This window comes from Leucopleurus acutus (genome assembly GCF_964270905.1).
Source record: "Leucopleurus acutus genome assembly, chromosome: 14".
In the NCBI taxonomy this organism is placed as follows: Eukaryota; Metazoa; Chordata; class Mammalia; order Artiodactyla; family Delphinidae; genus Leucopleurus; species Leucopleurus acutus.
Window position 1 is genome coordinate 47058160 of NC_139156.1, and position 13757 is coordinate 47071916.

General features: G+C 34.0%; 1 protein-coding gene across 5 annotated transcripts in view; it reads right to left on the minus strand.

Moving 5' to 3' along the window:
• Nucleotides 1-13757, minus strand: part of MAPK8 (mitogen-activated protein kinase 8) — a 118003-nt gene that overhangs the window by 3419 nt on the left and 100827 nt on the right. For 2 of the 5 annotated variants that reach the window (XM_082854213.1, XM_082854215.1), the window contains 5 exons: nucleotides 12589-12771; nucleotides 12146-12270; nucleotides 11550-11613; nucleotides 8498-8575; nucleotides 184-4127 (listed from right to left, as the gene is read on the minus strand). In XM_082854213.1, the coding sequence (XP_082710339.1) occupies nucleotides 3982-4127; nucleotides 8498-8575; nucleotides 11550-11613; nucleotides 12146-12270; nucleotides 12589-12771 (596 nt within the window). In that variant the 3' untranslated portion in view covers nucleotides 184-3981. Of the gene's footprint in view, nucleotides 1-183; nucleotides 4133-8497; nucleotides 8576-11549; nucleotides 11614-12145; nucleotides 12271-12588; nucleotides 12772-13757 lie in introns of those variants that run through there. The other 3 variants (XR_014326732.1, XR_014326731.1, XM_082854214.1) reach the window with 3 other exon arrangements.

Here is a 13757-nt window from a genome sequence, read left to right on the forward strand (position 1 = left end):
TACAAAAGTAATTTATTTCTTCGTAAAATTTACTAAGATTTATTCCTTCTGTAAAATGTAAAGAATGGACTGATATCACGAGCAGGTTTCTACTTACAAAAACAGACAGTAATTATGTCCAACGAGCACATCTAACACCATACTCCAAGTATGAAAGATTTTACAGTGAAAGATTTTACAGTGAAAGATTTTACAGGTGAGTCTCTCTTACCGATGCAAGGTATATATTTTACATACTTACTGGTATTGTGTCGACACTGGCTATGAAGTATTTAACACACATTTATAATTCACTCAGCGAAGATCTAACAGTAAGGGCAACCACTTACTTGGGAAAGCACAGAAAATTAGTGTGAGGTAGTTCAATAAAAACCTAGTTTAATTTGTAAGTTATTGTGAGAAAAAAACATTGTGTAAAACTAATCCACAGGTAGTATTTCTCAGAAGTTTCAGTAACAAAGAGAATCTAAATTAGAAATGGCCAGAATGTGTTACTCTTACTAGACTCTCCTTAAGAGCACTTAACTAAGAGCAGTTAGTTTGAAATTAATTAGGACTTTTGTTTTCCTTACCAGTTTTCTAATCGTACCCCAAACTACACATTTCTGCTTCAATGCCCTTATACATCTTCATCTTGCTTGCTATTAAGGAAAAATTAGTTTCCTCTGATTCGGGAAAAACCTAAGAGAGATCAGTAGAAACACAATGTATACTAAAATGTAAAGGATCCAGAGGCAACATTTAAGAGGTCTGCTAATGACAGAACAGTAGTGTTTGGTTTTTCTACCGGTAAGAGTTTACTGGGGTCATGGGGCATCATGCATTCACTCTACAGCTAATGTGTGACTAATGAACAACACTCACAAACAAACTACAACAGTATTTTTGAAAATAGACTATGTTTTTACCTCAAAATGTTGTACAGGCTTGTGCCTAGGCAACAATGAGTAGTTACATCTTCATAGTGTAGCACATACTGGCCGATACTGTATACCAAGTCTTATCTGTAACCCCAAACGGCTTCACTTGCCTGCTGCTGATTTCACTATCAGATCATCCATGTCCTCTTCACCTTTACCTTTTTAGACAACACAGCAGGATTAGCATGGAACAAAATAATGAAAGGGCTTATGAGAAAGTCTGTTGCTTCACATATAATCAAGCTTCTTGATATCGTTAAGGGGTTTGTATGGTAGCCTTTTCACTTAAGAGGCTGGCATTTCTCTTAGGAAGTCTGGTGTGAATGCACTGTACCTTTACCAACTTGGAAGAGTGCATACCAGGAACAATCAGCAGCCGAGGGTGTGTAACAAAATGAGAACTGTTCAGCAAACAGTATGAAGAGTTGAGATGCTTTGTCTATGTCTATTATAATTAAGCAATCCCAACAACACAATCATTTAACAAATAGTTTATATTAGAGGGTAACAGAACAGTAACCAGGAAGAAATATGTAGAAAGAATTATTGTCTCTTTCCTAACCTATGAAGTTAAACAATATATCTTGGTCAAAGTAATTTTCTGACAGTAAGACCATGGGTATATTAAGTATATAAAGTTGAAAAAACAAAGTTATAAGATAAGCAAAGTGGCTTTACGTAAGTACTGCTTGACAGAAATCTTATTTGTAATTTCTTTAAAAAAATGTTTAAGATGTTTTTAAAGGTTCAAAAGTAAAATACAAAGAACTAGCACATTTTTACTTTAATACAGTTAAGAGAAGAGGGAAGGTTGTATTTAGCTATTGCATTTTTAAAAACCCAGGACAAGCAACACTTAAACTTTGTTTTCAGGATATAACAAGTATTTTAGTCTACATGACTAATAGGAGTTGATTTTCTCTGATCAACTGAAACATGCTGGTTGGCAAGTGGGAGCTGGCATTTACAACAAACAATACTGTAACAACACTTGGTTTTCCTTGCTTAACCAAAATCTGTATCAAGAGATGGCTTATCAGCGAGGAAACAGAAAATAAGGGAATCTTCTGAGAGCATGTCAGTTGTTAAAGTGCAATAGTGAAATAATCTATCCTATAGAAATAAAGCTAGTTAACTGTCAAACTAATAAAAACTAGGAACACACTCATGCTCAAATTTCTTCTGAAATTGTAAATCCAATCCTGTTTCTACAATTCAAAAGGTGTTATAGTCTTAAAACTTTAATTTGCCTAATTAATGCACCCTGTCATATCAGTAGAAAAGGGATTAATAAAAAGGCTGCCAACTTCAAAAGAGGCTAGAAATCATCACTTTAAACCATCAAAGACAAACTTACTATTTCAAAGCATATAAAATGGCTATTAATGTATTTTAATCCTAAATATTGCACATTAACAATGACCTAAAATACCTTACTCAAAACGAATTTTGCACTGAATATATGAATAACATGCCAAGTGGACTTTCAGACGCTGCACGTTGAGCCGCACCAGTTCTTGCTCCTGCTGGTCATTAATTCCATTGGGCTTTCTGCCTAGAACCTTTAGCTTACTTAAGTATGCATTTCCCAGTTCATTACATGAAATGCCTCTTGTTCCAAAAATAACAAAAAGTGCCTGGGGCATTACAGACAACGTATTTCAGATATAATGAGACTTCAATGACATTTTACTTAAGAAAAATTCAGTTATAGAGAAATAATTCTGCAGATATAAAATGTAAACAGTTAACATACAACTGTCAGGAGCAGCACCATTCTTACACTGTTCAACATCCACATTGTGTGTTTTATTGAAAATCAGGTATAAAAAAATTAAAGACTCAGACTAAATAACCACCAATTATGCCTGCTCTACTCAATGTGAAGAAACAGTCCTTAGAAAATGATATCCTATATATGGCTGTGTGCTACTATTTTCAGATGAACGGTATATTGCTCATTTTATACATCACCTACAGAAATCTAAGTAGGCTTTGGAACCTCCCAACAGCTAGTATAAATATGATTATGCCACAGGTAGAATCAAATGGCCAGAAACACCCTGAGAACTGGTGCTCAACTGACTGACACTCTAGAAACCAAATAGGCCCAAGGGCCCGAGGCTGCAGGAAAGAGAAAGACCAGACTCTAAGTCATTGCTGGGACCTACAGCCTGAGTAGATTAACTCAGTGTATATAAAAACAGGCTCATAGCTAGTAAAGGTGAACCATCTGTTTATTTCCATTGAAATGTATTATTCATGAAGTATCCTCTTGACTTTACGTGATCATAAGCTTTGAGCATGCCACAAATTTGCAGAAAACACCATATTCTCTTACTTTTGGTGGGTAGGATGGGGGATAGGAGGGTGGTGGTAGATGCCCAACATCTTCAAAGACATGCTCTGAGTTATTCTACCATTTAGATGATGGGGCTTTTGCCAAAATTCATGTAGGATTACCTACCAATTGTTGTAACTAAATTAGAATTGGCAAGTAGCAAATATTGGAGGTTTTTTTTTTAACACGTTCATCATTTACAGTAGTTATTCCTGAATATAACTGGCTACAGGTTATTTTCCCTCACTCCTCTGGGGTTATTTCATTGATAAGCACATAACCCTAAAGGATAGCATCATGAACAAAACATCTGAATAAATTCTAATAAAAAAAACTATAAAAATCTTAAATAATTCATGATATAGGCAAGTCACCACATAATAGTTGCTTTGATAAACAAAATCTTACAAATTCAGTAAAAAAAAAAAATCAGCAGCATAAGATAAAGCAAATATGCAAAAATTTTAAACCATGATAAAATAATTAGGTTTACATTATACAGTTAATTACAGCAAAAATACAGTTTTGTTGCTGTTTTAAAACACAACTTAAGTTTTAAATTACATCACTTGAAATTAAGAAAAAAACTACTTTACTACAAAATGAATTCTATGTTTTTGAAAAATCACTCAAAAATAAGACCACTGAATTGTTTTCAAAGTAGTTCTATCAATGACTAAACAACTCCCCATCCCTCCCACCCCCACAAGGCCCAAGTAGTCATCTACAGCAGCCCAGAGGTCCAGCTGATGCTTCTAGACTGCTGTCTGTATCCGAGGCCAAAGTCGGATCTGTTGACATTGAAGACACATCATTGACAGACGATGATGACGATGGATGCTGAGAGCCATTGATCACTGCTGCACCTGTGCTATGAGAAACAAAACAGCAAATCAGTTGCAGACAGAGTTGCAGACCGAGCTACTTGTACTGTACTGACCACCTCTAGTGGTCAATAATTTTTCTTTTGGTTTTAAAAGGCTCACTAAAAATAATCACAAGTGATATTCAACACAACACTAACAAACACTTTTCACTGCTAGCTACGAGGTAAGAATTCTGAAAACGTCTGGTAACCTGTCCTTTCTACTAATTTGTTTTTCATTTTCAGTTCAGGACAAGAATTATTAAGTCCAAGCTATAGTTAGAAATGGTCCTACGGCAAGACTCATGAATTGGCTTCAGACTGTGTGTGAATAACACTTAATAATACATGCAAAACTGTCTGCATTGCATTTTGTTGGAGAGAGGATCTCAAAGGAATGTATGACTCAAAGAGTTAAAAACTACTGCCCTAATAAATGTAAATTGGTGCAGCCACTGCGGAAAACAGTATGGAGGTTCCTCAAAAAACTAAAAAGAGAATTGCCATATGATCCAGCAATCCCACTCTTGGGCATATATCCAGACAAAACTATACTTTGAAAAGATACATATACCCCAATGTTCACTGAAGTGCTATTTAAACAGCCAAAACATGGAAGCAACCTATATGTCCAATGACAGATGAATGGATAATGAAGATGTGGTACATATATACAATGGAATACTACTCAGCCATAAAAAAATAACAAAATAATGCCATTTGCAGCAACACGGATGGACCTAGAGATTACCATACTAAGTGAAGTAAGTCAGAAAGAGAAAGACAAATAACATATGATATCACTTATATGTGGAATCTAAAATATGACACAAATGAACTTATCTATGAAACAGAAACAGACTTACATAGAGAACAGACTTATGGTTGCCAAGCAGGAGGGGGTGGTGGGGGAGGGATGGATTGGGAGTTTGGGATTAGCAGATGCGAACTATTGTATATATGTATAACTGAATCACTTTGCTGTACACCAGAAACTAATGTAATGTTGTAAATCAACTATACTTCAATAAAATAAATTTTTAAAAAAACTACTGCCCTAATAAAAAATGCTCTATGATATCTTCTCACTGCAAAGTCCAAACAATCCTTCTGGTACATCTTGTTTTAAAGCAAAAGCCAAGACGAAGATTAAAATCATTTTAATTCAAAGGATCCTCAGTTCAACCGCCCCATTTGGTTACGTGACTTGCCGAGCCACACAAGTGCCCCAGTTAGGTAAACTCAAGTCTTGTTATTTCAGTTCTAATAAGTACTTGGTAAATGCAAATACAGACTTATTAAACACGAAAGTAGGGGGAGACTGTTTCCTTTACCAAAAGTATAGCCTAACAAGCATTTCCTGGATTTTAAAAAGCAACAGGAATACTTAACCTATAGAAAAATCCTCTCAAGGGGGTTGGGTCAGGAAGGGAAGGGAATGACACCGTGGTGTTGGGAAAAGTTAAAGGTGATTCATGCACTAGGTAAGTGCTTTTGAACTACATGAGCACTAAATAAGAGTCTCTTCAAATTTGAGTATATTAAATAACGCAAGTTATACAAAAGTTCCTAAGAACACATTCATGGAATAAAAACCAATGGTTTTCAAACTGAGCCATAAGAATAGGGGTGAGTTTCAGGGACCCAATGATGTTAAAACTAAGCAGGTTGAAAACCACTGTTCCAGAACGCAGCACCTCATTGTTTGAAATTATCCCTCCTTTGTGTCCAATGACAAGCAATAAAAACACTTAAATATGAAAGATCCTCTGAGAGCTTGTCTTCAAATCTAACAATGAAATAGCTAGGGAATGGGAATAGGCAAATCTTTAGGGCAGTGGGGCAGGGACTGGGAAACAGAAAGGAATGGAACCACAAGGGATAGAGCAGGTGATGGGAGGTACACTGGGAAAGAAAAGCAGACTGGGTACTTCAGGCCTAATAGAGAGGAAAAGGAGAAATGTGATAACCTTCTAGACCCAAGAACCCATTAGGCTCCCAGCCAGAGTGAAATGAAGATACTAAACTTTTAAAAGTTCAATTGGTACACTACAGAATGCACCTTTTCTGACTAAAGAGTATACAACATTATGGCTAGCTTCAAAGACCTGTACTGAAACATTCAAATCATAAAAGGGTTCTATATACTTTTTCATGCCTCTACTTCTTTATTCAAATTTTATTTCATCCAAATTTTTTAATCTAATAAAAATCATTTTTTTCTCTTGAATTGATTTTTATTTAAACATCTTTATTGGAGTATAATTGCTTTACAATGTTGTGTTTTAAATGCATCATAATTAAACAGTTAACTTTTTAATCTGAAAATCAAATACCTAAGGAAAAAAAAACTTGTTTACTTCTGACCTTTAAAGTAATATATTGGGTTGGCCAAAAAGTTCATTCGGGTTTTCCCGTAAGTTACAGAAAAACCCAAACCAACTTTTGGGCCAAGCCAATAGTAAATTCTCAATATCCGGACAGCAATAATATGGAAAAATCTTTAATTTCAGATATCTGGGTCATTTCCCTCTCAGTGACTATACACACTCAAAGGTATGCAAACTCATTTTAGTATTAGCCAACTCAAAATAAAGATAAGAGGCAATCCAGAGGGAAAAATATTTACTTTTTAAAATCAAGTCAAAATGGTATTGTGATTATCTGATATTCTGAGTCATCAAATACTTATCTTCTGTTTTTGCATATAATCAAGAACTGAATATTTTTATAACAGATTAATTTACTAACACTCTTCTTTGCCAGCTATAACTGAGAATCCAGAAAATGTCTAGAAACTTGCAGTCCTGTCCTTTCCACTGACTTATTTTGTAACCATAGTTAAGTGTTGTCTAGGATTCAAATTTTTCACTTATAAATTAAGAACAAACACAACTGCTCTATCTATCTCATGAGATTATTAAGTTTACTCAAACATTTGACACTTAGGATGTGCCATCACTAGGACAGTATGCTAAAGTATAAAACTTCCCTAAAAATGGACTTTTCAAATTCCATTCAAGCCTCCATCATGAACAATTCACTTATATGACTACTGTATATCAATACAAAGCTAATTAACTGAGTTATTAAAGCATTTATAAGATAGCTTTTGTTACAGCTAATTGTAGGTAAAAAGCTGTTGAAACCAATTTATGTTTTCAAGAGGATCTATATTAAAATTTGGAAGACTGCATTCTTGATCAAGGTTTAAAAAACAAAGAATTAAAAGAACTCAAAATATAACCAAAAATGTCATAGGAAGCTACAAAAATTATTTAAACAAATATATGTTTATAGTACAACAAAATGGGCACCTGAAACTATACCTATATATCTTACTTCATTGATGCTAAATATATCCTTTTTTTTCTTAGAATGTATAAGAATTTTAGAAGGATTAAAATGGCATAGTTTCACGCAAATTCAAGACCTACCTGTTGAAACCTTACTCAGCCTTCAAGGCTCAGCTCAAATTTAATCTCTTCCCTAAAACTGCCCTATTCTCTGTTGCCAGCCATATGGGATGCTGGAAAAACCATGCCCTCTGAAGTTACTGATAAACATGGCTTCAAGTATTGCTTTTCTACACAAAAGATTTGTAGTCTTATATCATTTAATTTTTCTAAACTTGTTTCCTCATCTGTAAAATGTGCACAACAACCCCTTCCTCAGGGTTCTGGGGGGCTGAATGAAACAAAGTACAAAAACTATCAGTGTCTGTCATGTAGTATGTACTTGATATGTACATGTTACCTGTCATTTAACTTTTCCTTTAAATTCTTTATGCTTTAACAAGTACTAAAATTTAATATAAGATGAGCTTATGATAAAAGAAAATGTTTAACTCCTGCAAACCAATGTTCTTAAGAGCTAGAATACCTTCTGACAGCAGTTTTAATGCTACTGCCTTAAACAAATCAAAAATACCAAAATGAGAAAGAGGTATCATGTACAAAATTGGCATCCCGTACAGAATTTTGCCATGAAGTTTTAGTTTATTTATCCAAAGTAAGGACTGTTAAATCACAGAAAGGTAAATATATTGAATTGTGATAAATTTCTTCTTTAAAGACAACAATGCCAACAACCACCAAAAAACATTTTAAATTTCTGTTCTTCAATAGGATGTCAGTATCAAAGAAAAAGATACGCATTTTATGAAGTCAGTTACTGATATACTAGTACAATGTACTGATAGAACAGTGTACCAATGCTTTCAAATTTACCACAGAAATTGTATTCCTTATAGTTAATAAACTTTGAATACTAATGGTACTAAATATGGAAAGAACTGAAGGTTTCAGGCCACTGAAGACTACAACACAAGAAGTAAACTGTAATCTTAACTAAGCTTATATTGTAACCAACCTAAAGGAGAGGGTTGCCCCCGTATAACTCCATTCTTGGTTCTCTCCTCCAAGTCCATAACTTCTTTGTATATCAATTCTGAAAAAGAGGTGAACAAAAACTTTTCAAAGTCTGAGAGGCAATCTCCCAAGATATGTATGTTTTAAGCAAAAAATTTTTGCACACACTAAGTACTTCGAATGGTGTTCTTGCAATGGCAGAGGGTCCAGAAGTGTCAGCCTAAGATTCAAAGGTGTTAATAACAATTTCTTGATCCTCAACCATGAATTATATTGAAAGAAGCAAAGTCTCTGCTGTAATATTCCAGAAGTTGGATTAAGATAGAGCTGGGGTTAGAAGCTTTATCTTTTTTACTCCACCAACACTTTGTACTATACCATATCATTCTGTACAGCAAATGCTAATTTAATTCTCTCAGTAAGGGCTTGAATCAAATTTGTCTTTAACTTCTATTTCCTGAGCCCTGGCATTGTACCTGGTACACTGTAGGTACTTACCCAGATATCTGTTAAAAGATTTAAATGCAAGAGTATGTGGAACCTTCTTTAATCAGAATAGAATATAAATATATTTTTATTAAAGGAAAAGAATCAGGTAACTATACTTTAACTCCTTCTGAGTTGAAGCATGGCATGCTATGACTGTCAAGAATTTCTTCATGAGAATCTTGGTCTTTAACTAGGCTTCTGGACAGTGGGTGGACTGCTGGGAGGACTACTCCAACTGAAGAGTAACACCAGATCCTGCCCTGCAGTGTACGTGCCTCCTGCCCTGTATTCTTCTACACGATCCTGATGTCAAGTGTGATGTGCCTTATGAGTCTGAATGCTGACTTAAGAAGAACCTTCTGGTGGATGCTAACATTGCCATTATTCATCATCATCTCTGGGTCATAAAATCCTTTGAGAACTGTATAAAAGCAATGAACCCTCTTCTGAGAAAAATGTATAAACAAAAATTGTTGCACAGAATTTCAAGGAGTCTGTAATTCTTTACATTAAACTTTCAATAAATGATTTCTGATCACAGGGTATGGCAACATTTATGTTGATAATAAGGTAAAACAAGTGGATATGTTGGGATGAACAAGAGCTGGAGACGCCTAAGTTTGCTTGCGATGGTAACCTACTTGGGCTGGGAAGAAGAAAAATAGCAAGTCTTGATAGAGGAAAGAATGGGAGATGCTTTTCTTTAAAGAAACAAAAAGGAATGATAAGCATTCCAGATAGGAGGATTAAAAAGAGAGAGAAAATACTCCTTTGTAAAATGGGACTGAGGCAGAAGAACCAAAGCTAATCAGGAGTACTAACTAGACAAAGCAATCTGTAGTTAATGGCTTTGGCAATGAATTTTTCTGTTATGATGCTAAAATTCTTAAGCAGATCTTGAAAAAGGGGGTTTGTAGGTAATTACTAAATGGCATTTGGAGCTAGGAAAATAAGATACAGAATAAAGATAAACATGCTTACAGTAATCAAAAATCCCAGATATAACCATATACAAATGAAAATACAATGTTTCACTGATTTTAAGATGTACTTTTTTCACAGTTTAATATCTTTGAAACTGGGTTGCATCTATAATCAGTCGTGCAGTACAACTGGCATTATTTCTTCTTTCTTAGTGGTACATACTAGTGTGTTTTACAATTGGTGGCCTATTAAGATTCCATGAAATACCATAAATGTTTACTGTAAATATAATGATATATAAAAATATATATATATATTTATATAAAAATATATATTTTTATATATATAAAATTTTATATATATTATATATATAAAATTTTATATATATAAAAATATATATATGAAAAAAAAGGTTAGATACTTTAATACATACTCTGATCTATAGTTTCTATACTCCTGTATATTACATATATAGATGCACTAGGTTCTACCCAATTCTATCATCCTGGTGGGCTCTACAGAGTCTAACTATATGTCTCCCAAAGTCGACTTAGCGAAAACTAATCTCTGGTTATTCCTAAGAAGAAAGAATCAAATTCATTCCTCCCAAATAAATTTGTAGATGGATTACATGCTCCGGTTTATATTGTTGCCTTCCAAGTATTTAGGTTCTTAGCTCTTAATAACATGTCTTCTGTCTACCTGATTTTAAGTGACTTGTCCAAAGTCATGTAGTTACAAAAGTGGTCAAAATATAAAATGACAACAATATAAATGGAGGCAAGCAGGATCTAAAAATTACCTGGCTGAACTGTCCCAGGGAATCTTTTAAAGAAAGAAATATTTTAACATTGTCATGACTTTCAAAGCATTATTAATGTTCAACCAAAGTAAAACAATAAAATAAAACTATTAGATATGCAAAGATTGAAAATTAACTCACTCTGTTGGTGAGGGTGGGGGTAAAAGAGACATTCCCATAAAATGCTGATGGAAGTGTAAACTGCTACAATTTCTCTCGAGAGTAATTGGAAATAACTGAAAAATGTCCTTTGGCCCAGTGAATCTCCTTGTAGGATTTTTCTTACAGGCATGTTCTCAGATGTGCACAAGAACACTGCAGAGTTGTTTGTAACAACAGACTAGACACAACTTAAATGCTCTTCAAATGGTTGTTAGATACAGAACCCTGTGACACAGGCGAACAGCAGATCACTAACCGGCTATTAAACCAAATGAGCCAGGTATATGGAACAAGAGCGAATAATCTCTAAAATATACGATTATATCAACAAAGCAAGTGTGCACTGTATACAACCATATGTGATTAAAACAGGGTGGGAGAGGAGAAGGGGGAGACATTAAACACACAAGTTTGTATTTTTGTAGACTATGGAAGAACATAAAAGTTCCAGAAAGCACAAATGTGTCTTTGTCTGGGGTGGGGAACAAAGACACTGGGATTAAGTCAGTGAGGGAAGGAGACATACTCTCTACTTTTGTAAAAATATTAAATCATATTATTAAATATCAGTTACGAATAATAGAAAATATCTTTCATTTCCCTAAAATGATGAATAAATCAACATAGAAAGCCAGAGCTCTTTCAGCTTCATCTTAAAGAATCTGGTGAATGTTACCTTTCCACTCTTCTATTGTGTGTTCCCTTTCATCTAACTGCTTGTCAGGTATCTTTGGTGGTGGCTGAAAAACAAGGCAACAATAATTGAGTCAGTTTATTGGGAGTATATAAATTGTTTACAATTATTTGAAACGTTAGCCAGACTTGGAAAAATACATCATTAGGCCAAGATTGATCAATGATCAACACTGATCTCGCGTAGAGAGAACAGTGACAGGAAAAAAGATGTTTAACCGTCTTTTTCTTTTCTTCCTGTTTTTGAAATGGTCACATTTCATTTATATCATAGAATTGTGCTATGATTTGGATATAATAATTTGTTTACAACTAAGTTGTTTTCCCAAAGTGCTCAACATTCTAGCTCAGCATACAAGGTATCACGGCAAAAAGGCGAGAAACAGTGGGGGGGACTTTATTTTGTGTAGGAGGTACTTGGATATGTTCATTCTCTTAAGAAACTTTTCATGCAAAAACAGAAAAACGCCATCATCATTTATTTATATTTTTATTTAAAATTTTAAAATATCCTCCAAACGTATAATTCTAACTCTAAGGGTACAATATAGTCTTCAAACATTAAAGAAATGAACTTACAGCTTCTGCTTCAGAAGGATCATACCAGACGTTGATATACGGGTGCTGGAGAGCTTCATCTACAGAAATCCTTTTAGATGCATCAATTACCAGCATTTTAGATAACAAATCCCTTGCCTGACTGGCTGCAAAAATAATGAGACGTTAATGTACACGTATCTCATAAAAGCTTTAAACTTATCAATAAATTTCAGAAACTTGAAATTATCATTTATTAAAAAATGTTTTAAGCAGAATAGATTTACTATAAAATTAGGTCATACATATGATTAAAAAATATAAAATCACAAAAAAATAACTAAAAAGAACTAAAACCTCACACTGTTCCATTACCCAGAGACAATGTTATGTCCCATGAGAATATGAATATACCCTCATAAACCCCCTCCACAACCACCCACCTACCCACAATGGAATTAAAGATATATGTTTATAAAAAGTACCTTTAAGTTTATTGTGTTCCGAGTCAGCTGGGAAAAGTACATCAGGGAAGAGTTTCTCAAAGCTATATCCAGCATATTTAGGTCTGTTTTCAACATAAGTCCTTACTGTTGGTTGTAGTTTCTTCATGAATTCAGGACATGGTGTTCCAAGCTGTTCAATAACTTTATTCCACTGATCAATATCTAATATCAAGTAGCTAAGAAAAAATACTGTGTATCTAATGTTCAACATATTAGTCATATCCATATTAAAATAAGAAAATGGCAATTAAAAAATCCTAAGAAAGAATGTGGCAGTTATAAATCTTACAGCCACCTTGCAAAAGGCAATGATTGTAGGTGGACAAAAAGGATCAGTAAACAAGCTTTGTTAACCTTATTTATTATGTGCATGTGTGTGTCTACTAATACTAATTTTATCATAAAAATGGAAGCTTAAATTCTAAATTCTTATATTCTAAATACACAAATTCTAAATACAAATGGTAAGTGGCTCAAAGAAAAATGACAATTACTACCCATAAGGACTCTAAATGTAAACTGTACATAATTTTAGAATACAAAATTTGCCTTTCCTTCCAGCTTATCAGAAAATGTGAATGCATTTCCGAGAAGATAGGAAATATTTATTACATGTCCTGCATTTTTTGAGTTTTCTACACTAACAGAAAACCAGTAGCAATGAAAATGATGGCATTTCCTTTTGCCATTCTTTGTTCAGCTTATGTTAGTAAAATTTTTTTAAAGCTCTGAAATTTAAGAAAATGACTCAGTATTTTGGTTAAGGTGTAAGGTTAGAATTCTCTGGACTCTTTCCTTCCAATCTTTAGCGTTTACACCTCAAACTCCTCCCCGTGGACTAAGACCTAAAACTTTCTTATTGTAACCCAGTGAATATGGTTTTTCCCATTCCTCTTCCTAAAACAATTCTAAGTTTCACTAGCTGATAGACACATAACAGATCACTGTTATTATAAAGATTAGTAGTCATTCAGATGAACAAAAATCATGACCCAAATCTACTCATCACCATGTAAAATTATTACTGCTGAAATTATCAGATGAAAAGATCAGTATGTTATGTTGAGTAATGAGACAATAACCAAAAGACATAGAACACACAGCACATTAACAAAAAAGGAAGTGGGGAGGACAAAACAAAAGGATGA